Source organism: Pelobates fuscus, chromosome 5 (genome assembly GCF_036172605.1).
Source record: "Pelobates fuscus isolate aPelFus1 chromosome 5, aPelFus1.pri, whole genome shotgun sequence".
In the NCBI taxonomy this organism is placed as follows: domain Eukaryota; kingdom Metazoa; phylum Chordata; class Amphibia; order Anura; family Pelobatidae; genus Pelobates; species Pelobates fuscus.
Window position 1 is genome coordinate 311,095,504 of NC_086321.1, and position 23,831 is coordinate 311,119,334.

General features: G+C 44.4%; 1 protein-coding gene across 2 annotated transcripts in view; it reads right to left on the minus strand.

Annotated features, from left to right (window-relative positions):
* Positions 1 to 295: 295 nt before the first annotated feature.
* DIRAS1 (DIRAS family GTPase 1) overlaps positions 296 to 23,831 on the minus strand; it is a 205,318-nt gene continuing 181,782 nt past the window's right edge. For both annotated transcript variants that reach the window (XM_063457347.1, XM_063457348.1), the window contains one exon: positions 296 to 1,991. In XM_063457347.1, coding sequence (XP_063313417.1) covers positions 1,375 to 1,971 — 597 coding nt within the window. In that variant the 5' untranslated portion in view covers positions 1,972 to 1,991 and the 3' untranslated portion in view covers positions 296 to 1,374. The remainder of the gene's footprint in view (positions 1,992 to 23,831) is intronic.

Here is a 23,831-nt window from a genome sequence, read left to right on the forward strand (position 1 = left end):
TGTGAAAGCATTATTGAAAGAAAAGGAACTGGATACTCTTTCATAGGAAGGGAAGCAATATGGTAAATTACATTTTCTATAGTTATATAGGTATGAGAACCTACCTAATATACACGCTTACAAACTTGGACAATAGATTTTGGGAACACTGTGGAATGTTCTGTTGGAATCACCTTTTTATGAAAAATTAACACTGAGAACATTTCTAGAGTATTTGCTGAAAGCTTTTTTTCCCCTGACTTTATGTATATTATACTCATCAAAATACTGCACATTTCTCTAGATTAAAAAAAAAAAAAAAAAAATTCAGTAACTCCATATTGAACAAAATTAAAGCTGAATCAGTGTCCCTAGGATGGAATATTTAAATCCAGAAATGTAAAGAGACACATCTCATGACTGAGTCATTTAAGTTTTTGGCAATTTAACCTGTATGAATGACTCTATGTTACCTTCTGGTTTTAGAATATACTTGAACAAAACTCAGAGGAGGACGTGTATTTTGTAAACATGTGGATTGATATATGAGATATGAACATATATAGAAATTGTGTCAAGCTCATCACTTTATGTTTTTTTTTCATACCTGACAGGTACTATGTATTCCAAAATCAAACTCTTACTGAGTCCCTAAAGTCCCACAAGTTATTTTATGCTTCTTTTAGCTTACAAAGTGAATATGTTATTTCTCCCGAAGAGTCATCTTGGAATCCGTACTGGGGCATGTCATTTCACCGCAGTGTTAAATAGTCATTTTAGAATACAGTATTTTCATAGCTAACCTCATAGTTATGAATAAAAAGGGTGTAACTGTTTTTGTTTCTGATTTTGCATCCAGCAATCTAGCCTATTCTTCTTTAGTTTATTTCTTCTAGCTCAAAAATGTTTTCTTCATTCACTATTTGAAATATTCTAACTTGGTTGTGCGTCTGTTTTTTTTTCCCTGATACTTTATTAGAGCACCACTCACTCATATAAACTGAGAAAGAAACATGACCTTACATTGTTTTTGTGTTGTTTCTGCTGGAATTCAGCAGAGAAAAGAATACCCTCTTCTATAGCTGATTAAGGTCATGAATGAGATCATTTTTATTCACAGTAGAGATATCCTTTGTTTCTTATTTTCTTTAAAAATAAGCTGTGCTAAGAATATGATTTTCTGCCAGGTTTCCCATAAGCCTTAAAAAAATCAAGTAATAGTGATACTAGCCAAAAGTAACAGTGTTGCACAATGGATGTGCAAGACGGATAGTATGTGCCTGTATGGTCACAGTGTTATAATGCAGCAATGTGACATGTATTCTTTATTTCTTCAAAATAAATAACTAGCATTACCAAAAATGAGAATTAAATGGCTGTCATCATTTTGTTTACCTACATGACACTACACTTTCCCTTAATTTTGTCTGCCCTCTTCTGCTTGCTTGACCTCTTTCCATCAATATTTAGACTCATGTTTCTTTTTTTTTCCAGGTTTAGCAGCTCTTGGAAAAGTTCCTTCACATTGTAGTTCATCTTGGCTGATGTCTCCATAAAGGCACATTTCCATTCCTTAGCCAAGGCCTCCACTTCTTTTGTCTCCACCTCACGCTGAGTCTCATCACATTTGTTTCCCACCAACATGACAGGGATGCTTTCTATGCTCCCTTTGATTTGCAGAATTTGCTGATAAATTGGCTTCAGCTCCTCAATGGATTGTTTGCTTGTGACAGAGAAAACCAAAATAAAGGCATGGCCTTTTGAAATTGAGAGTCGTTGCATGGCTGGAAACTGATGACTCCCAGTTGTGTCTGTGATCTGCAAGGTGCACACACTTTTATCACAGCTAATCACTTGACGATATGTGTCCTCAATTGTGGGGATGTATGTATCACGGAAAGTCCCTTTTACAAAACGTAGGACCAGAGAGCTTTTCCCAACACCCCCAGCTCCAAAAACAACAACTCGATAGTCGTTACTTTGTTCTGGCATTTTAATAGCTTGCACAGTCCCTAGATGAAAGAAAGAAAACACAGTCATTAAAAGGATTAACATTTAATTGTAAAGGTCAAGATGATCCACTATACATATTTTATGAAATATATACATGCCTACAAATATATGTACATTTAATGTTTAACTTTAAAATGGGCCTTTCAGTCACAAAAGTAAGGATGACTTTAAGGAGTGGATGTTGAATTCCTAGCAAAGGTACAGTTGAAAGAGATATTAATATCCGGACCTTAACTTACCTTACATACTCGAGTATAAGCCGAGTTTTTCAGCACATTTTTTGTGCTGAAAAACCCCAACTCGGCTTATACTCGAGTCAATGTCTGTATTATGGCAATTTACATTGCCATAATACAGACTGGGGGCTGGCAGCGAGCGCTTACCTCTCCTGCAGCTCCTGTCAGTTCCCTTCTCCTCCGCGCCGGTCCGTTCAGCACCTCTGTCAGCTCCCAGTGTAAATCTTGCAAGAGCCGCGGGGTCATAGTGCGGCTCTTGCGAGACTTACAGTGTGAGCTGACAGAGGAGCTGCACGGACCGGCGCAGAGGAGAAGGAGTGGCTGACAGGAGCTGCAGGAGAGGTAAGTGCTCTCTGACAGCCCCCTCCCCCACACTGAACTGCCAATGCCACTGGACCACCAGGGAGTGAGAGCCCCCCTCCGTGCCATGTATCAAGCAGGGAGGGGGGACGGAAAAAAAAATAATAATAATAAAATAAAGTATTAAAAATAATAATATTAAAAAATAAATACAAAAATAATAATAAAAAAATGTATATAAAAAAATGCAATTATTATAATTAAAAAATAATAAAAAATCCCACCCCCCACCAAGGCTCTGCATCACACACACACACACACACTGCACTCACACACACACACTGCACTCATATACACACTGCACTCATACACACACACTGCACTCATATAAACACAATGCACTCATACACACACATTGCATTCACACACACTGCACTCATATACACACTGCACTCATATACACACTGCACTCATACACATACACACACTGCATTCACACACACTGCACTCATATACACACTGCACTCATACACACACACTGCATTCATACACACACACTGCACTCATACACACACTGCACTCACACACACACACACACACACACACTGCACTCATACACTGCACTCATACACATACACACTGCATTCACACACACACACACTGCACTCATATGCACACTGCACTCATACACACACACTGCATTCATACATATACACTACACTCATACATACACACTGCACTCATACACACACTGCACTCATACACACACACACACTGCACTCATACACACTGCACTCATACACACACACTGCACTCACACACACACACTGCATTCATATATACACACACTGCATTCATACACACACTGCATTCATTATATACACACACTGTAAATAACAATTCAATTAATGTAATTTTTTTAGGATCTAATTTTATTTAGAAATTTACCAGTAGCTGCCTCATTACCCACCCTAGTCTTATACTCGAGTCAATACGTTTTCCCAGTTTTTTGGGGTAAAATTAGGGCCTCGGCTTATAATCGAGTATATACGGTATATATTCTTACTTTTGCATCTAAGTGTACTGTTCAGGTCCAAAATACACAAGGTTTGGATTAACAAACTGAACAAGATGAAAGGACTGGGAATTCAAGAGATTATGTATACTAACTATTGTATTTTCTTTTTTTTTTTTATTATTTTAACCAAAATAGCAGCTGACTAAAATAATGATGTTGACTTTATCAACCTTGGAAAGATTAGTTCCTTAAGGATGGCGGCTGCACTATGCCGTCCTTAGGGACCTGGTCCTACACGCTGGTGAGCAGTATAGTATGCCCCTGCTGTCCTGCCCACTTACTTGATTGTTGCCGATCTCACAACGATAATCGCAATGGGGGAATTTGCCTGGCATCCCAGGCAGTCCTCTGCGGCTGATTTGGCCCTCCCGGACCATGTGATCCCGATGGCATCACTATCACATGGACCGAATAGGCGTCCAAAGCTGTGCCTGCAGGGGGCCTGCCTGGAATGACAAGCAATCTCTCTCAGAGGCGGCTCTCTAATTAGGCGATTTAGGTGGCCGTCTAAGGCCTCGCGCAGTCAGGGGCCTCGCGGCCGCCTAAATCGCCTGAGGGCAGACTGTCATGTCGGGTTCTCGGTCCATGACAGAGGACCCATCACAGGAGGGGGCCAAGCGGCTTGCCCTTTATGCCGCCGGGTGCGAGGCCCCTCCTGTTAGTCCACCCGGGGAGAGAGCCAGCCTAAGTCTGCAGCTCCGCCGGGTGAGACTGAGGTGTCTCACGCTCTCCAGCCAATCAGAGCGTTGCCGCAGGTTACCACGGCAACGCTCTGACTGAAGATCGCGAGATATTCCCCATGTGGTCTGCAGCTCTGCATCCGGAAAATCCACCGGACCACCAGGGACATTGGGAGCCCACTGGACCACCAGGGAGCCTGCCACCACTGGACCACCAGGGAGTCTGCCACCACTGGACCACCAGGGAATCCTGCATTGCCTGCAACAATAAAAAAGGTAAATTTGAACCCCCCTTACCCCCTTACCCTGTCACCCCCTTAACATCCTGTCACCCCCTCACATCCTGTCACCCCCCTACACATCCTGTCACCCCCTAACACTGTCACCCCCCTACACATCCTGTCACCCCCCTAACACTGTCACCCCTTCACATCCTGTCACCCCCCTAACACTGTCACCCCCTACACATCCTGTCACCAGTACCCGGAATAGTCAGGTAGCCAGGTCCTATGATCCTACAGCTCTCAGGACAAAGGGAGTAATACTGGCAGGATCCCAAGCTTCTCCAAGAGTCCCTATGGCCTGGGTAGTGGGTACACAAGGCAGTCCCAAGGCTTCCAGGAAGTCAGGTGGTGAGTCCAGCGACAAGAGGTTATGTGTAGTCCCTCTGTGGGTTACCATTAGGGAGCACCTTATTCCCCATCTGTAAGGTATTCCAACGTTGCGCAGTTGAGCTGTGACAGGACCGAGGGACCTTCGCCAGATCAGAGTGGCTCTTGTAATGTCTTGAAAAAAGGAGAGCAGATCTTGTCGTGGACATTCACACAGCATAGGATAACATCTCTAACCACCCCCTTCACATCCTGTCACCCACCTTCTCATCCTGTCACCCCCTTCACATCCTGTCACCCCCCCTTACACTGTCACCCCTTCACATCCTGTCACCCCAACATTGTCACCCCCTTCACATCCTGTCACCCCCTTCACATCCTATCACCCCCCCTAACACTGTCACCCCTTCACATCCTGTCACCCCCCTAACACTGTCACCCTCTACACATCATGTCACCCCCCTAACACTGTCACCCCTTCACATCCTGCCACCTCAGTCACACACCCCTGCAACTGCTATTTTTTTTTTTTCAATAATGGTGTTAGTGGGGGCCTTGTGTATGAGTTTCGCCTAAGGCCTCGCCAAGTCTAGAGCCGCCACTGGTCTCCCTAGTGCCTGAAAACAAAGTTTCATCCAGTTTTAAACAAATAATAAGTTATATATATATATATATATATATATATATATGTATACTTAGATCATATATATGAAGGCTTGGCCTGTAGTTGTGGGAGTGGCTTGGTTTCCCTATAAAAGGGCTACCAATCCACTCTCACATTACCGTCAATGGTCTGGCGAGTCAGAAACGTTACTTCCGGTTCTGACCGCCATCTTGGATTTCGTCTTACCTGTTCCTCGTGGTCTCCTGGTCTCCTGGTCCGGTGCTCTCCTGCATTGTCCGGGCTCCCCAGGGTCTCTTTTCCCGCGAGTTTTCCGGAACTCGCTGCCGCCGAAAAAAACGTAAGTGGGGCCCGCCGTAAAGCAAACTGCTTCTTACTCACGGCTTACACGGCGGAGCCCTTTCGCATTTCGGCACTTCTTTTGTTAAATCACTCCGCCGCTCAGTAAAATAATCCATGTCCTTTTAACTTCAAAACGAATATCGCTGCATTCGGCTACACACTAAAAATTTTCTGCTTTCAAACTAAACGGTTAATATGTACTGTATTATCACTATTTAAATTCACACTTTAATAATGAATTTAAACACGATCCGGCACCCACTTCTTAGGTGGAATTTCGCCCCCTGCCGGTCAATAACGATACTACACACAAATTAATTTTTTTTCTCCCTCTCTCCCCTCTCTCTTTCTCTTATTATATATACATAAAATTATGCTACACCTTAATTGTGATTTCTGACATCTTCCCACAGGTTTCTTTATCAGAAGTTATATTAAGAATTGGGCACCTGAGTCGGTACCATTTATACTTTATTTATAGGTTGGTAATATTGTCATATGATTTATGTAATGGCCATATAACATATGATATTAGGTTAAAAATATTATTTACTCTCCTAGGCTTAGTCAGCGGAACGGTAGCATTTACAAGCAAGAAGCCGGTTTCTCTCGGTTATATCTCCTCCGCAGTTATCGGGTAGGTTCTGGTTCTAAGGTCCACGATCTGGCCTAACCACTACCCCAGTTTCAGATATTTATATATCATCTTATACCCACAGGTTAACCACCCGACAAATCACAGTTACTCTTCAATTGAGAGGTCAAGCCTGACTCACTTTTCAGGTACTACACCAGATCCCACTATTTCCTAAAAATATATTTGAGGGGTACTGGTCCTAAGTTAGATGGCCCAATTAGATAAATATTTTCTGGTCTTAATCCATAGGATAGTGGTCCCGCGAGGCCAACATCCCTAACCTCACACTCGGAGGTGATACGCCCCTCGGGCCAAATCATAGCTAGCCGCCTCGCATCAATGCAAAGAGAGGGCCTCACGTGTCACTCCCAATCTTTCTTATGCTTTATATGACACCGAGAGGCCAACACCCCGCCACAACGTTCGGTGGCCTCAAACGTCCCCTCGGGCCCACGCATAGATAGTGCCTCTCAAGCCGCTTGGCAACTAGCAGGGCCTCATCTGTCACGTTCAAAAAAGTTTAATTGTTTCGGGGCGTGGCCTGAACGCTGAAGCGGATGGTCGCACGGCACTAGTGCTCCGCTCTGAGATTAGCCCGACGAGCGACTAAACACAGCGAACACAGCAACGGAACGACTACAAACTGCACCACTTACCCCGAGATCATGGCACAGCAGAAGGGTAAGAAAAACCCCGACAAGTCAGGCTTCTTCACAGCCCGTTCAGCGCCAAACAAAGCCCTGAGCCAGCACGAGGCTGACCAAGATGGCGGCGGAGACGACACCCTCCCCCTACAGCATTCACCCGACTCAGGGAATCTTCCAGTCACCCAGGACATACTGAAAGCATGCCTGGATGAAATGTCTGACAAGCTGCTGAACAACATCCAAGCATCAGTCAAAGCGCTCAGCAAAGATATCCAGGAACTGGGTGAAAGGACTGCCCACGTGGAGAACCGCATGGGCGAATATGCAGAGGCCCACAACGATCTGGCGGACCACGTCCAAGCCCTGGAAAAGCAACTTACCTCTGCCCAACTCAAGCTCTCTGATCTAGAAGACAGATCACGGCGGCAAAACCTGAGGGTAAGAGGGATACCAGAATCTGTTATGCAAGCTGATTTGCCAGAATTCCTGACTGGCTTTTTTAAGAGCCTTGTGCCTGACATACCGACAGATATGATTTTACTAGACCGTGCTCACCGTGTGGCTAAACCAAAGTTCTTGCCCGCGGACGCAGCAAGAGACACGCTGACTCACCTACACTACTATCACGTCAAAGAGGCCATCCTGAAGTCGGCTAGGAACCGCACGCACCTCCCAGCGCAATACAGCCAGCTTCAAATCTACGCAGACCTCTCAGCGGCCACCCTACAAAGGCGCAGGGACTTCAAAGAGATCACTGGCACCCTGCGGGAACACAAGATCCCCTATAGATGGGGGCATCCAGTGCGCTTAATCATCCAGCGTAATGGCGCCTTCATCCACGCGACGACGCCCGAAGACGGATTCAAAGCTTTGAAACAATGGGGATTACCTGTCAGCAAGCAACCTGAGCGCCAGACCTCGCCTCAACGACTCGAACAAGAATGGAAGAAGGCGAAAAGATAACACACCTTTCACCGCCACGCACTCACACGAGTAATACAGATTCAGGACTGAGTAAAGACACCTCCTGATTGTGACCACATCTCCTTGGTATAAGTATCTGACTCTACACCTCCCTTAGCTCACCTTACTCACATTCTGACCGCACATGCTACCACACATACTTAAAAAAGGAAAAAACAAAAACAAAAAAAAAACCTATAAGTATATATATATAACCGCGCTCGGGTATCTTCCATACCCATATACTATTTTTTTTTTCTCTTCAGCACAGAGGAGAAGGGACAACACCAAAAAAAAAACAAAAAAACAAAGTTACTTAATTTCAACAAAACAAAACAAACAAAAAAAAAAGACAAAAAAAAAATTATTGAAATTATAGCAAAGAGATGATAAAATACCCCTTCCCTTTGACATACCACTAAAGGTAGTCATAGTAAGGTGCAGCAACTGACTGGTGGCACATGTGCAAATTGTTTCTAGAACACTCCCTTTGGCACCAGATACAGTATGCCAACAATTGCGGTACTCCAGACCTACCATCCCTTCTGACAAAACTGATTGCAGGTTGGAGTGCCCTACCATCCGATCCTACTCATGAACTTGATGCCTCTCCATGCCTATAATTTTTATTAGTAAAATGTTTGTTAGTAACCTCTTTATTCTACAGAGCTATTAAGTGATGTTGTAGAATTGTCTAGTAATGTATACGGGCTAATCGTCCAAGTTGTTATGTTTGTTTTACTCTCATTGCCAACCCCAGTAGTGCCCATCCAGGGTACTCAGCCCAATATGGGCTCTGCGGTCCTGTCCGCACTGCTTCTCCTTTTCTTCTATACTAACTTCCTACCTTCCTTCCCTCAACTAGTACTATCCAGACCCTCTGTGGGGATGCTATCACACCGACTCCAGACTTCAGTGCCAGAACGCAATTCCCAAGACGAAACCCAACCCACCACGGATGCATGCCGCGAGACGTCTCCTCAGCCAGTATGCGCTTCAAACGCAAGTATAAACCTCACCACACTACTGACTATATACAACACGATAGACTTCACCTCAAGGTCACGCATAGACACCTGGGAAACACAAGTAAACCACACTATTGGTAACATAATTAGCGTCTCTCACAGATCTTACCCCTCTGAAAGTATACTGCCATAATGTCAGGGGGCTGAATACCCCTGTAAAACGCCACCTCCTAATGCAAGACCTCCAAAAATCCTTACCTGACGTGGTGTGTCTCCAGGAGACACACTTCACTAAACCGTTCAATCTCAAACCTCTGACATACCCGTTCCAACACCACGCCACCGCTAAATCAAAAACGAAAGGGGTCTCGGTGCTCATAAGCAACCGAGTTGCTTTCACAGAACACGAAATAGTTATAGATGAAGAAGGCCGTTATATAATACTAATTTGTACCATCAATGATATTGTTTACACAATAGTAAACGTATACGCACCCAACTCAGAACAACGCAACTTTCTTCACAGAATTTTAGCGAAAATAGCACCTATCCAGAAAGGAATGTTGATATTATGCGGAGACTTTAATCACATCCTAGACCCCACCCTAGACTCATCCAAAGGAGCAAAACCACAGGGACACACACCAGCCAAAAGATTATGCAAAACTTACCAGAAACTGCTAGACGAACACAACCTATACGACGCTTGGAGAGTCCTCCACCCCGTAGAAAAGGACTTTACGTACTTTTCATCCGTACATAACTCCTATACCCGAATCGACAGGTTCCTCACTGAGGGGAAACACCTAACGCAAGTGCTCAGTTGTTCCATAGCGACGATTGCATGGTCTGACCATGCGCCTATCACCATGGAACTCAAAGACAAATTTGAAAGCCACAATAGGAGCCCGTGGCGCCTAAACGAAACGTTGTTACACGATAAAACGTTCAAACAACACATAGCAACCACGCTCACCAACTATTTTGCGGAAAACACCACACCTGACGTTTCGGCGGCAAACACGTGGCTAGCTCACAAACCACTTATACGCGGGGAACTGATAAAAAGAGCCCATTACCTTAAACAAACGTCCCATGCCCATCTAGTCACCTGGTACAAGCAACTATATGACCTTAATAAACTAAACCAAACAAACCCGTCCCCGATTTTGAAAAAACAAATCTCAGAAACGCAGGATAAAATACAGAACCTGGCGCTCACTAGAGTCGGGTACTCACTGAGGAAATTAAAAGCCACCCACTACTCACAGGGGAACAGGGCGAGCAAAATACTAGCCCAAAGACTATGTGACAGACAGGCCACGTCCAAAATAGCGTTCATCCAGACACCAAGGGGAGACAAGGTAATGGCCCCGAAAGCTATAAGCGACGAATTTGCCACGTACTATGAAACTTTATACAACCTTAAAATGACCCTCTAATACCCTCTGTGTCCCCCTCATCTATTGATGACTATCTACAGGATGCCAACCTGCCAACCCTTACACGACAGCATAGGGAAGCCCTTGCAGCACCCATCACTCAGCAAGAAATAAAAGACACGATAAAAACTCTCCCAGTAGGCAAAACCCCAGGTCCCGATGGGTTAGCAAACACGTACTACCACCTTTTCGTGGACATCCTATCCCCAGCGTTGACCACTTTATTCAACCATGCCATAGATAAACACTCATTACCCACAGAAATGTTACAGGCACACATAACCACACTTCCCAAGCCGGGGAAACCTCCGACTGCATGCCCGAACTTCCGCCCGATTTCCCTCCTAAATACGGACGCCAAGCTGTTCGCAAAACTACAAGCCAATAGACTTAATGCGATCCTACCAGATTTAATACACGATGACCAAGTGGGCTTTGTGCGCGGCAGACAGGGCTCGGACAACACCCGTAAAGTATTAGACCTTATGCATAGCTCCAGAAAACTAGGACTAGAGTGCCTCTTCGTGTCCCTCGACGCGGAGAAGGCCTTTGACAGATTGAACTGGACATTTTTGAACAGAATACTCCACAAATACGGCTTCCCCACGCAATTCATAGCTGCAGTTGACGCTTTATACAGCGCACCTTCTGCACAGGTCCTTTATGCGGGATTCCCCTCCCGAACAATAACCATTACCAATGGCTCCAGACAGGGATGCCCTCTCTCCCCTCTGCTCTATGTGCTTGCCTTAGAGCCGCTAGCGTCCAAAATTAGAACAGACCCAAACATACATGGTATCCCTCTGAACGCCAAAGAATTTAAACTAAACATTTTCGCGGATGACGTCCTCCTCACTTTGACACAACCATTTATAACCATGCCCAACTTAATGCGTCAAATAGACCTATTTGGCCGCCACTCGTACTATAAACTAAATGTCTCCAAAACACAGGCACTGACGATAGGAGTAACAAAAGCAGCCAGAATTAGGCTACAAGAGGCATTTCCACTAGATTGGAGGTCGGATCACTTAACATACTTGGGAATCAAACTTACAAAAAAAACGGCTGGACTTTTCCAGGCTAACTATATGGGACTCCTGAAGAGTTTCAACACCACCCTGATATCATGGGAAGGTAAATTCCTCTCATGGTTAGGGCGCATAGCAGCGATTAAAATGTCACTGCTGCCGAAATTGTTGTACCTCTTTAGAACACTGCAGATACCTTTACCAATCACTTATCTCAAGTCGATCACCTCCCTGCTTATGAAATTTACATGGCAGCACAAAAAAAGCAGAATAGCAGCCAAAATCTTACATAAACCAGTAGCGGAGGGAGGCTTGGGCATCCCCAACATATACATGTACCACAAAGCGGCACTATTGAGCACTATTCTTGCGGCGCACAACCCCCAATATATCCCTCAATGGATAGGTATAGAGGCCTTTTGGCTTAATTTGAACCACATAAGCCCGATCTTCTGGATCGATAATACGAAAAGACCGAAACCATTCCCGGGCATCCCAACCACTCAGTTACTTGTAGATACATGGGACGGGGTGAGGAGAATGCTGGCTCACTTTCCAAAAATACCAATGGCAGCGCCCCTGCAATCTATAAACATAATGATCCCAACATTTCCCCATAAGGTGTGGACCGACAAGGGAATCACACATGTTCACCACCTTTATCTAGGGAGGCACCTCAAAACGTTCCCTAGCCTTCGAGAGCAATTCGATCTACCCACAAAATCCCTGTTCCCTTACCTCCAACTCAAATCGCTACTAAATAACAATCCACCCGCCACTCCTGACAAACTTGTAGGCGCTCCGACCTCAAGGTTTGAAAATATGTGCCTGTCACATAAACCTACCATTAAACCCCTATCTGGGTGTTACCACCTACTACTTCACAGTCAGCCCACACCACTCGAACACTACAAAACAGCTTGGCACAGAGACTTAGGAACAGAGTTGAGTCTAGAGCAGTGGAAAAGGGTATACGTCGCGCATAAGGGTCTCACATCGTGCGCCCAACACTTAGAAATTCAACGGAAAATACTTTACCGCTGGTACTTAGTGCCGGAAAAAATACATAAAATATGGCCCGCCACCTCAAACCTGTGTTGGCGTTGTGAAAGGGAGGTTGGCACAATGATCCACATATGGTGGACATGTCCCACGCTGTCTCCTCTATGGACACAAGCCCTCAAACTCATGTCGGACCTGACCGGTCACCAAATAGACAAGGCCCCTGCACTATGCCTTCTTTATGTGTTTCCCGAAAAAATGTCCAAAACTCACCGAGCGTTGATATACCATACGCTTACTTAAGTACATATCCTGCTAGCTAGACAGTGGAAGTCCAAGGACATACCGTCTCATACACATCTGATAAACCAAATTGCACTAAATTGGACATATGAAGCAATGCACCAACACCAGTTTGGAATAAATCCAGCGAAAGCGCAGGCAAAGCGCATATGGGATAAATACATCACACACACAAATAACCCCTCAATCAATGGCTAACGACAGTGACATGCATCGTCCGTGGTGCGGTGATGGCTGGAACGACTCTACCAGATGATTGTAAGACACACCGGAGGCTGAAGTAGATCGCTGGAAGAACTCTCTCCCATTTGCAAGGCACCGAGTCACATCGGCATAAATCCCTGGACTCCCTGCATCCCCCAGAATGTCCCCTCCCCCCTCCCTTCCCTCTTCTTTCTGTACCCCCCCTTAATTCATATTTCCACATAAAATGTATGGGGCATGTTTTTTCCTCGTATCATGTTCTAATTTGTTTTGATACTAAATGCAAGCAGCTACAATGTGATGTCCACGATAAATGTAACCAGACCATAACTTCCTCTGTTAAGTTAAATAGGACATTTTGAAGATACACTTGCATTACTGTTTTGAATGCATGTCCCAATAAAAATTGTCAAATTTAAAAAAAAAAAGTTTAATTGTTTCACCGCTTGGTATTTTGCTAGCCCACCAGTACCCACCCACAAAACAATTCATACGACTGACTATATATATTTATAATTTCAGTTATGTCACTAACGCCAGATATTCCTGAAGAACTGTCACTACCCAGCCCACCCGCTAGGCCTGCCACCCCTGGTCCAAGTACAGACGTGAAGAGTCCGGCATCCCTTAGATCGTGGACCATACCACGTCTTACAGCTGAACTAAGAAGACGCTGCATCCCTTTCCCAGCTACAGCTAGAAAGGCGGAGTTGTATAGGCTACTGAACACTACCACTGACAACTCCGAGGCAGGGGAAGGCCCTAGCGGGTCTCAAATACCAGCATTTCATGCTATGATGACGTCCCTTATGACATCCATGGGGAAAATCAGCGACAGGCTGGACAAATTGGAGGTCGGTAGTGCTACTCACTTCACTACAAATACAACGGTCACCACTCAGCCTCTTGCTAATACCTTACCCGGTAATACCTTACCAGCCACGGCTGACATAGAATCTATTGATCCCTCACACATGGTCCCAGCTCACCTTAAAAAGGACATTCTGGAAGGCAAGGACGTTAACCTAGCTTCATTGCTCATTGCCTCCCAGGATGTCCTTGAGAACAGGACCTTTGCTTGTGGGGACATTTCTGTAGTCCTTAAAGCTAGGGACCCTCGCCTGAACAAAAAATTGAATATACCAGAATTTGTGTTGGGTTTTGGCATCTATAGGGATGTATATTGCACTGTATACCCAGGGAAAAGAGCGGAGCTAGATGCGTACATGCACAAGTTGGTGGATTTGGGGCACAAATACGGTGGTACAGCGTTTTACGATTACCACCGTTCATTCTCTGCAAAGGTGGCCGCAGCTCTGGCTCAGTTCAATTTAAGCATTACGTGGAACAAGTTGGACACTGAGCTATTCTGTAGGCACTTTGCAGGCCTCAAGCCCCCAACTTGTGCAGTATGCTCAGCAACCCACAGCACTAATTTCTGCCCTAATACAGCTGAGGTAGAACAAAACCAAGCAACTACTAACCCCTCAAGATCAAATAAAGGTTTGAAAGACAAACTAGGAAGAGATATTGTCTTCTTAGGGAAATCCCAAGTATGTAACAATTTTAATGCTGGCAATTGTGGGTTTAGTTCTTGTAGACTAATGCATGTTTGTTCACACTGTTTTAGGGCTCATTCCAAGACAATGTGCCCAAATAAAGCTTTCCCAAAACCCTATCTCACATGCGTGAACCTCAGCCTATTCACCGATTTGCTACATCTACACCCATCACGACATTTCAGTGACTACCTCATAACAGGTCTATCGGAGGGTTTTCACACAGGGTTGATACATTTACCTACAGGCACACTGGAATGTGACAACTTACTTTCCACACGAGATGACCCACAGCTGGTACATAAACTTATCACAATCGAGGTGAACCAAGGGTTTTTGCTGGGTCCTTTCCTCTCACCACCTTTCACTTCTTGGAGAGCCAATCCCATTGGGATTGTCACGGGGAAAAACTCACTTAAACCCAGGCTGATCATTGATTTATCCGCACCACATTCCTCCACAGTCCCTAGCTTAAATTCCCTCATACCATCGGAAGAGTTTTCACTGCATTACGCCACTATCGACCATGCCATTGGGGCCATCATAAAAGCAGGCACAGGGGCATGGTTAAGTAAAACGGATGTAGTGAAAGCCTTCAAATTACTTCCTATGCACCCTACACCTTGGCACCTTCACGGCATTAAATGGGAAGGGTTATACTATTTCTTCACTCGGCTCACTTTTGGCTCTAAAAGCAGCCCGCGTATTTTCGACACATTTGCAGAGGCCTTATGTTGGTTGTTACTCAATGTATGCAAATGTCCCTCAGTGATTCACTATTTAGACGATTTCCTCACAATTGAGAACAACACACTTCCACCCACAAGTTTAAGACACATGTTGGCATTATTTGAGTCACTTTCTATCCCAGTCTCCCCACACAAGACCCTGGGGCCCGACACTCAGATGCAATTTCTGGGGATACAACTAGACACAGTACACATGCAGGCTAGTCTCCCTCATGAGAAAATTGAGCGTATCCTGACAAGCATTGACCATTACCTACAGCAAGGTTGTTGCACAAAAAAAGACCTACAATCATTGCTGGGATCGCTTAATTTTGCAATGAGAATCATTCCTCAGGGGAGATCATTTATTTCACATTTGCTGTCACTATTTCCACAGTTTACCTCAGACACATCTTACATTTCATTAGACAACCACGCAACATCCGATTTGCGCATGTGGAGAATTTTCCTCACTTCTTGGAACGGGCGTGCCATGTTTATACCACCTCACTCAGACACTTCACCTACACTATGGACAGACGCTGCAGCAAGCACAGGGTTCACAGCCATATGGGGAGACCAATGGCTTGGGGGGCCATGGCCAACTGAGGTCAAGTCACTCACAAATTTCACAGAGACCTCAGCTTTATTTGAGTTGTACCCAATTGTGGCAGCGGCCGTTACCTGGGGCCACCAGTGGTCCGGTCACACGGTTTGGTGCTATTCTGACAATATGGCTACTTGCCATATTGTCAATAAAGACCGGTCATCATCCCTGGTAATTATGAGGCTCTTGAGACGACTCACATGGGTAGCAGACACTTGTCAATTCTTTCTAACATGTTTTCACGTTCCAGGGTGCACAAACATCAGTGCTGATCACTTGTCTCGATTTCGTTTTCAGGAATTCTTCACGACACTACCCACCGCCTCCAGACGGGCAACTCCAGCACCACTTTTCACAGACTGGATTAAAAGCTTTGTTAAATCACGCACGTCACATTTCTCACCTGGCACTTTCTGTAAATACAAGAAACACTTACGACAGAGCATTTCACATATTCAGGAAATTCATCACTGATTTTCACATTCACGATATGTTCACGATAGAATCAATATTGGCTTCTTTTTGCCACATCAACCTAAAACTATCATTAAACACTATTAAACTATACCTCACGGGAATTCAACAACACATGCTTATTCAACAACCCAAAGCCACCAGTTTCCTGTCCTCATATCAAATCAAGACAGTTCTTAGAGGCATTAAAAAATTAGACACACATGTCCCCGCAAAACGACTACCTATAGATAACCATATATTTCATGCACTAGTCAACTTGTTAGATTCCTCCCCTTTTGAGCCCAGGACAAACACGGTAATAAAGACAGCCATATATCTAGCTTTTTATGGATTCCTCCGTCCCAACGAATTCACAACTAGGACTATTACGACCACCGATTACTTAAGAACCATGGACTTAGAGAAACAAAACGACCATTACCTACTCATACTTAAACACTCAAAAATCAGCACCATGGGTCATACCGTTACGATCCCCTTGTACCCTACTCATAACAAATGGTGCCCGGTACAAAATGTTGACAATTATCTGCAATCACTCCACAAACAACCATTACAACCTTTGCTAGAACTGCACGGTAACGTTCTAACTACAGCAAGGTTTATGCTCTATGTAAGACTGCTGCTGACTAGACTCGGCTTGAACCCTAGTCAATTTTCAGGTCATTCTTTTCGAATCGGGGCAGCATCTACAGCCTCTGCTAACCACATACCTCCGCACATCATCAAAACAATGGGACGCTGGAAATCTTCCGCTTATACTCTCTATATACCCAATCCTGTTAAAGAAGTAAGACTAGCTTTTTGTGACTTATCTAAATAAAGTTTTGGTTAACATATTATGTCTTATGGTATTTTATTTTTGCCCACTTTTTACAGGCCTACTGCTCTGTCGGTTTCGGCACACCACAACCGACTAATTCCAACTAATTGGTATTTATGTTATTATATGCTATGATCTCATATACGGCTATATTGCCACGACCACAAATATGAAGGCTTGGCCTGTAGTTGTGGGAGTGGCTTGGTTTCCCTATAAAAGGGCTACCAATCCACTCTCACATTACCGTCAATGGTCTGGCGAGTCACCCCACCCGCCACTCCCTCTATTACAAACACCATAAGGTGGGCCCACTTTTTACAGGCCTACTGCTCTGTCGGTTTCGGCACACCACAACCGACTAATTCCAACTAATTGGTATTTATGTTATTATATGCTATGATCTCATATACGGCTATATTGCCACGACCACAAATATATATATATATATATATATATATATATATATAGAGAGAGAGAGAGAGAGAGAGAGAGAGAGTGTAGATTGGATTAGCCATATTAGTCCAGTAGACAAGATGCCAAGTATTTATTATTATTTATTTATTAAAAATTCTTAAGAAACGCAGTCTTATTACCCATAGGGTCTCGATGCGCATACCAGCAATAAAAAACAGACAAAACAATATCCAGCAAACAACAGCATTATAATCACATGCATTTGGACCAGGTTAAAAATTTTCATGTCATCCCGTACGCCTGAGCAAATAAAGCTGTTTTTAAGCTCCGGCGGAACTTCAGTAGATCATTCTCAAGTCTTAATGTCAGAGGCAGGGAGTTCCAAAATTGCGCTCCCTGAACTTCACTCGTTCTCCCTCCGCACTTTTTCTTTTTAAAATTTGGAATCTTCAATAAGGCTAAATCAGCCGATCTCAAGGATCGACTGGGAGCATAGCGTGTGAATTTATCCTTCAGATAGTCTGGTCCCATACCATGGACTGCCTTAAATACCAAACAACCATTTTTAAACAGAACCCGTTCACGAACGGGCAGCCAATGCAAGGCTCTTAATGATGGAGTGATATGGTCATTGCGGGCCACACCCGTAAGTAGCCTTGCAGCTGCGTTCTGTATCAACTGTAGCTTGTGTATGATGTTCTGAGGCAGTCCAAGGTACAGAGCATTGCAGTAGTCCAATCGGCTACCGATGATGGCGTTGACCACCGAGATTTGATCAGAGGAGGCAATGAATCTAAAAATAGACCTCAGAAGCCTCAGGTGGTAGTGGCAAGAGCTTACCACCTGATTAATCTGGGGCTTCATTGTCAACCTGGAGTCGAAAATGACTCCCAGATCTCTGACCTTGGTGGCAGGACTCTGAGGTGGAGAAAACGAATCCGGCCATGAAGGAAAGATACTATTCACCTCCTGGTTACTGAAGATGATGCATTCAGTTTTGGAGCCATTAAGTTTTAGATAATTGGCTCCCATCCACGACTGGATATCCTGTAGGCAGGAAGAAAGATTGATTTGATCCTCCTTTTTCTTGGCCAGGCGAAAATACAACTGGGTATCGTCGGCATAGATATGATAGGGAAGCGTGTGGCGGCGGATGATATGGGTCAGTGGCCTCATATAGATGTTAAACAGGATTGGAGATAAGGCCGAACCCTGGGGGACTCCACATGTCAGGGAGATGTTAGAGGAGTAAAATGTCCCCAATTTTACCCTTTGAACCCTGTCGTGGAGAAACGAGGTCACCCAAGCCAACGCCCTGTCATCCACACCAGCCACAGTAAATAGCCTCTCTGTCAATCTATCATGATCGATAGTATCGAAGGCCGCCGATAAATCCAGGAGTACCAGGGCAATTTCCTCCCCTCTGTCCAAGGCCCACAGGAGATCGTCGTGGACTTTAACCAGGGCAGTTTCTGTCCCTCTGCCAGGTCGAAATCCCGATTGGAAGTCATCCAGAATGTGATTAGACTCCAGGTGAGGCTGAATTTGCCATACCGCCGCTCTCTCGATGATCTTGGCCAAAAAAGGCAAGGTGGAAATAGGTCGATTGTTGCTCAACTCGGAGCGTGGCACAGTTGGTGTCTTCAGCAGAGGGATAACCACAGCCTGCTTCAGAATGCCAGGCACAACTCCGGTGGCAAATGACATACTAACAATGTCTGCAATATAAGGGGCCAGAACATCAGCGGCATCCTTCACCAGCTGAGCAGTGCAGGGATCCAGCGATGAGGACGATGCCCTGAGAGACTTGAGGATGATCAAAATCTCGGGTGTACTAACGGGTTTAAAATTCGAGAACATCGAACCATCATAGGGTGTAAAAGTTTCTGCATCAGGTTCCACCACTATGTTGCTCCTAATTAGATCTATTTTTTTTGTTTAAAAAAGTGAGAAAGGGATTCGCAAAACTTTTGAGATGTTTCTTCTTGGGGAAGCGAACAGTTAGGATTTGCTAGGAGGTTTGTTGTGCGAAAAAGCTCTGCCGCTGAGTTTTTCGCTTTTGTAATCTTATCTGTGAAATATTGTTTTTTCGTATTTTTAATACTAGATTTATATAATTTTAAAGATTTTAGATATTCCAGTTTAAGGTCGGCATTGTAATCTTTTCTCCACCGTTTTTCAGCTGCTCGACATCGGCATTTCATCTCTCTGGTCACCTGATTAAACCAGGGAGGGTTTTTATCTACTTGTCTTACTAGACAAGTTTTTTTCATAGGGGCTAGAAGCTCTATTGATTCTTCAATCACTGAATTAAACAGTAAGATTTTCTCTTCTACTGTATGGGAATCATGAAATTTAATGGGGTCCATTTTGCTGGAAAAAGTTGTGCTAAGAAGAGGTCCGGTGACTTTGGAAATATCTCGAGACCATGTGCAGATATTATTTCTTTTTGGGATGTGGGGGATTTTCTTCATTTCAACACCTACTGCCTCAAACTTGATCAAATTATGATCACTCCAGGCCGTGGGTTGAGGAGTAGCAGTCGAGGAAATCAACCCATTGTGAAAAATCCAATCTAGTGTATGTCCGGTTCTATGTGTAGGGCCGGATACTGCTTGATTATACCCTATGGTTTTAGCGTAGAGTATTAAACTCTGGGCATGAGAGTCCGTAGGAGAATCAGCCCATAAGTTAAAGTCTCCCAAAATGATGGAGGAGGTAAACTTGAGACTTATAATAGTTAGCAGTTCAGATATCTCCTCCATAAAGACGGGGGTACTAGTATTGGGCGGATGATAAATAAGAGCTAGACCTGCAGTATGCAATGATAACTTTTTTATTGGACTAACATAATATTTCAAAGATAAGCTTTCAAGATAACACACATCTTAATGTCTTATATAGTTCTTTTTAATTACTCTCGCTTCACCTTTATTGGATCAATTTACATACATACATATATGCAGCTATATACGTGCATGCCCTGCTCTGCGTTTTCTGTTTTTTGGGGGGGTTTTGTTTTTTACAACTAGCTTAGTGACTCACCTCTGTTTATTTATTTTTTCTGGCTATTCTCAGCCAACCTGCACCTTTCACTTTCAGGCACATATTCTGCTATTCATGACACCCCAATCACCACCTCTCCCTCCCCTTCTTTAACATCAGTTGTTTTTTAAGTGTTAAACTCTATCAGCTTGATCAGTATTGCTTCAGGCCTGAGGAAGAGAGGAAAACTCTTGAAAGCTTGTCTTTGAAATATTATGTTAGTCCAATAAAAAAGGTATCATTGCATACTGCAAGACTCTGGTATTTTGGCTATATATATATATATATATATATATATATATATATATATATATATATATATATATATAGGGATAATCTTGGCACTCACCCTATTGCAATGAGTAGTGAATTTTCTTGCCTGGGTGCAAACCTCAGTGTTAGTATATAAACAAAGATTAGATATAAGGTGCACTCACAGGTCTTGATGAGAAGATTATTTTATTCAGTGATGCAAATTACATGTGCAAACAAAGTTTTAGATCGACGTTTCGACCCCTATAGGGCCTTTTCAAAGATCATTAATACAGTGGTAAGAGGTAAGTATATATAAGAAAATAATAATGAGAACTTACCAAAACCGCAGAGAAATCACGTGACAAACGAGCTATTCCTGCAAGAACAGCACCTTCTCCAGCTGACTGTATGCCAGCAAAAGGACACCGCTCTTCCAAGCTGGGCACTGCCACTACCGGCAGAGACATCAGGAAGATGCTCCAGTGGTCTACGTACACCGGGCCGCTCCGGCAGCCTCATTCCAGCTCCAGAATCGGAGCAGCAGGGCCCAGCTACCAAAACTGAACCTGCGGCTAACCAGCCCTCACCTACTGAATCCTCTGATTACTCTGCCCTCACAAACAATCTAAGGGACCTTCTGGCAAATATACGGAAACTGCTAGCTGCCGACGTGAATCTTGTCAAGGCCGACATCAAATGTGTCACAGAATGCAAACGGCCGAGGAAAAGATTACAGACATTCAATCAAACCGGTCATCCCTGAAGGACTCGGTCCAACAACTTCAAAAATCCGGGGCATACCCGCCGCGGTCACAGATGAAGAATTGCCGCACTATGTAAGGCGCTTACTACTTACAATCCTGCCACATGTTACTGCCAAGAAGATCGCCATAGATGGGATCTACCGTATCACAAGCTCTACAAGAGCCCCCTCCACTATGGTTAGAGATGTTATCCTATGCTGTGTGAATGTCCACGGCAAGATCTGCTGGCCCTAAAGAGTAAGACACCCCTGGTGTTTGAGGATTCACAACTCTCCTTTTTTCAAGACATTACAAGAGCTACTCTGATCTGGCGAAGGTCCCTCGGTCCTGTCACAGCTCAACTGTGCAACGTTGGAATACCTTACAGATGGGGAATAAGGTGCTCCCTAATGGTAACCCACAGAGGGACTACACATAACCTCTTGTCGCTGGACTCACCACCTGACTTCCTGGAAGCCTTGGGACTGCCTTGTGTACCCACTACCCAGACCATAGGGACTCTTGGAGAAGCTTGGGATCCTGCCAGTATTACTCCCTTTGTCCTGAGAGCTGTAGGACCTGGCTACCTGACTATTCCGGGTACTGGTACCAACCCAATATGAACACCTGCTAGCAGGCAGTAAAGCGGAAGCCCACTCAGTTTTTCTAATTATTTACAAGTTCCCATTTTATTTTGCACCTCTGCATATGTTGACATGTATCAGTTCTTTCTGTTAGTCTACTAAGTGTTCCGAGTGGCTAAAAACACGGAGACCAAGCATTTACTAAGGTGTCAGGTTTATTCACCTCCCGCTCCTTTCCTGCCCAAAAGTATGGCATCTTATCTCCCTACCCCTTACCCCCACCCCTCCGTTGGTTAGGGGTAACCAATTATGAAGCATAACACATCTGCCCTAATGGCCTGGCATGATACAAATAAAGAATTGTATTAAAAAAAATACACTTAGAATGACATTAATTTGGGGCGTGTCTTGGCCACCATCTTTAATGGCAATCACTGGGACATTTATGTTCCTAAAACATAATTTAAAGCTTTATTGAATTTAATTTGATCATTACTGCTGACTTATGAACCACAGATAATAGTGCAAAGACAAAAAAAAAACAGCTCAAACTGCAAAGAAAATCGTACCTGCTGACACAGTGGTGAGTAAGGGCATGCATGCCCAATCACCCTCCCTAATGGTGACTGTAACGGACCGTTTCAGCAGACAAGGGGTTAAAATCGTTTAGGCGATAATCCCCTTTACACAGACAGGCACAGCTACTGTAAAATCACCAAAACTCACGAATTGGATAAAAGTGAATGCACCAAACTCCCGAACTGGATACAAAATAGCACTCCAAACTGGAACCTCACGAATAGCTGCTAGCAGACGGACAGGAAAAGCATACATCAGCTTACACTCCTGGCAATCAGTCCTTATGGTGAAACACCATAAAATACATAAAGTTACATTTTACATATAACACACAGGCATTTAACATATCCCCAGATAGCTCAGGTCTGAGTGCACATTATTAGGTGAATGGCACTCAGACCACACGAATACATTTTAATTGCCATGGAGCCAAAGTCTTTAATTCCACGAACAGGCTCCATGGCAGGCTATCTGGGTACTTCCACATAGATTGGGATATAAATTCAAAGTCCCGAATAAGAACCAGGGGGCTGGAGGCTCAGCGGTACCTGCACGCAAAAGTGTCCGCTTATAGTGCAGGAAAACCAGGCAGAAAAGCACTGGCTGCCCGGGGAGCTCCAGAACACCACCATCGTGTGGCGGCTAGGTGTAACCGTGACCACCCAGTAACAATCAATTAAGCTGCGGTTAACCGCAGCTACTGGGTGGTCAATTGCCAGCACACGCTTGTTAAGCCGCGGTTAACCGCGGCTTCAAGGAGGTCCATCGGAGGCACAAGCCAGCTTCTGGGTGGCCCATTAACAGCGCCGGCCGGCTTCCCACGGCTCTGGGGAGGCTGAAACAAAGGCTGTTTGTTCGGTAGATAGAATCTACCGAACGGCTGTGCAGAAAGGGAGAAATAAATCCTTCTGCACAGTAAAATTAACCCTTTAGCTGCCGGTCCATAAACCAAAGGCAGC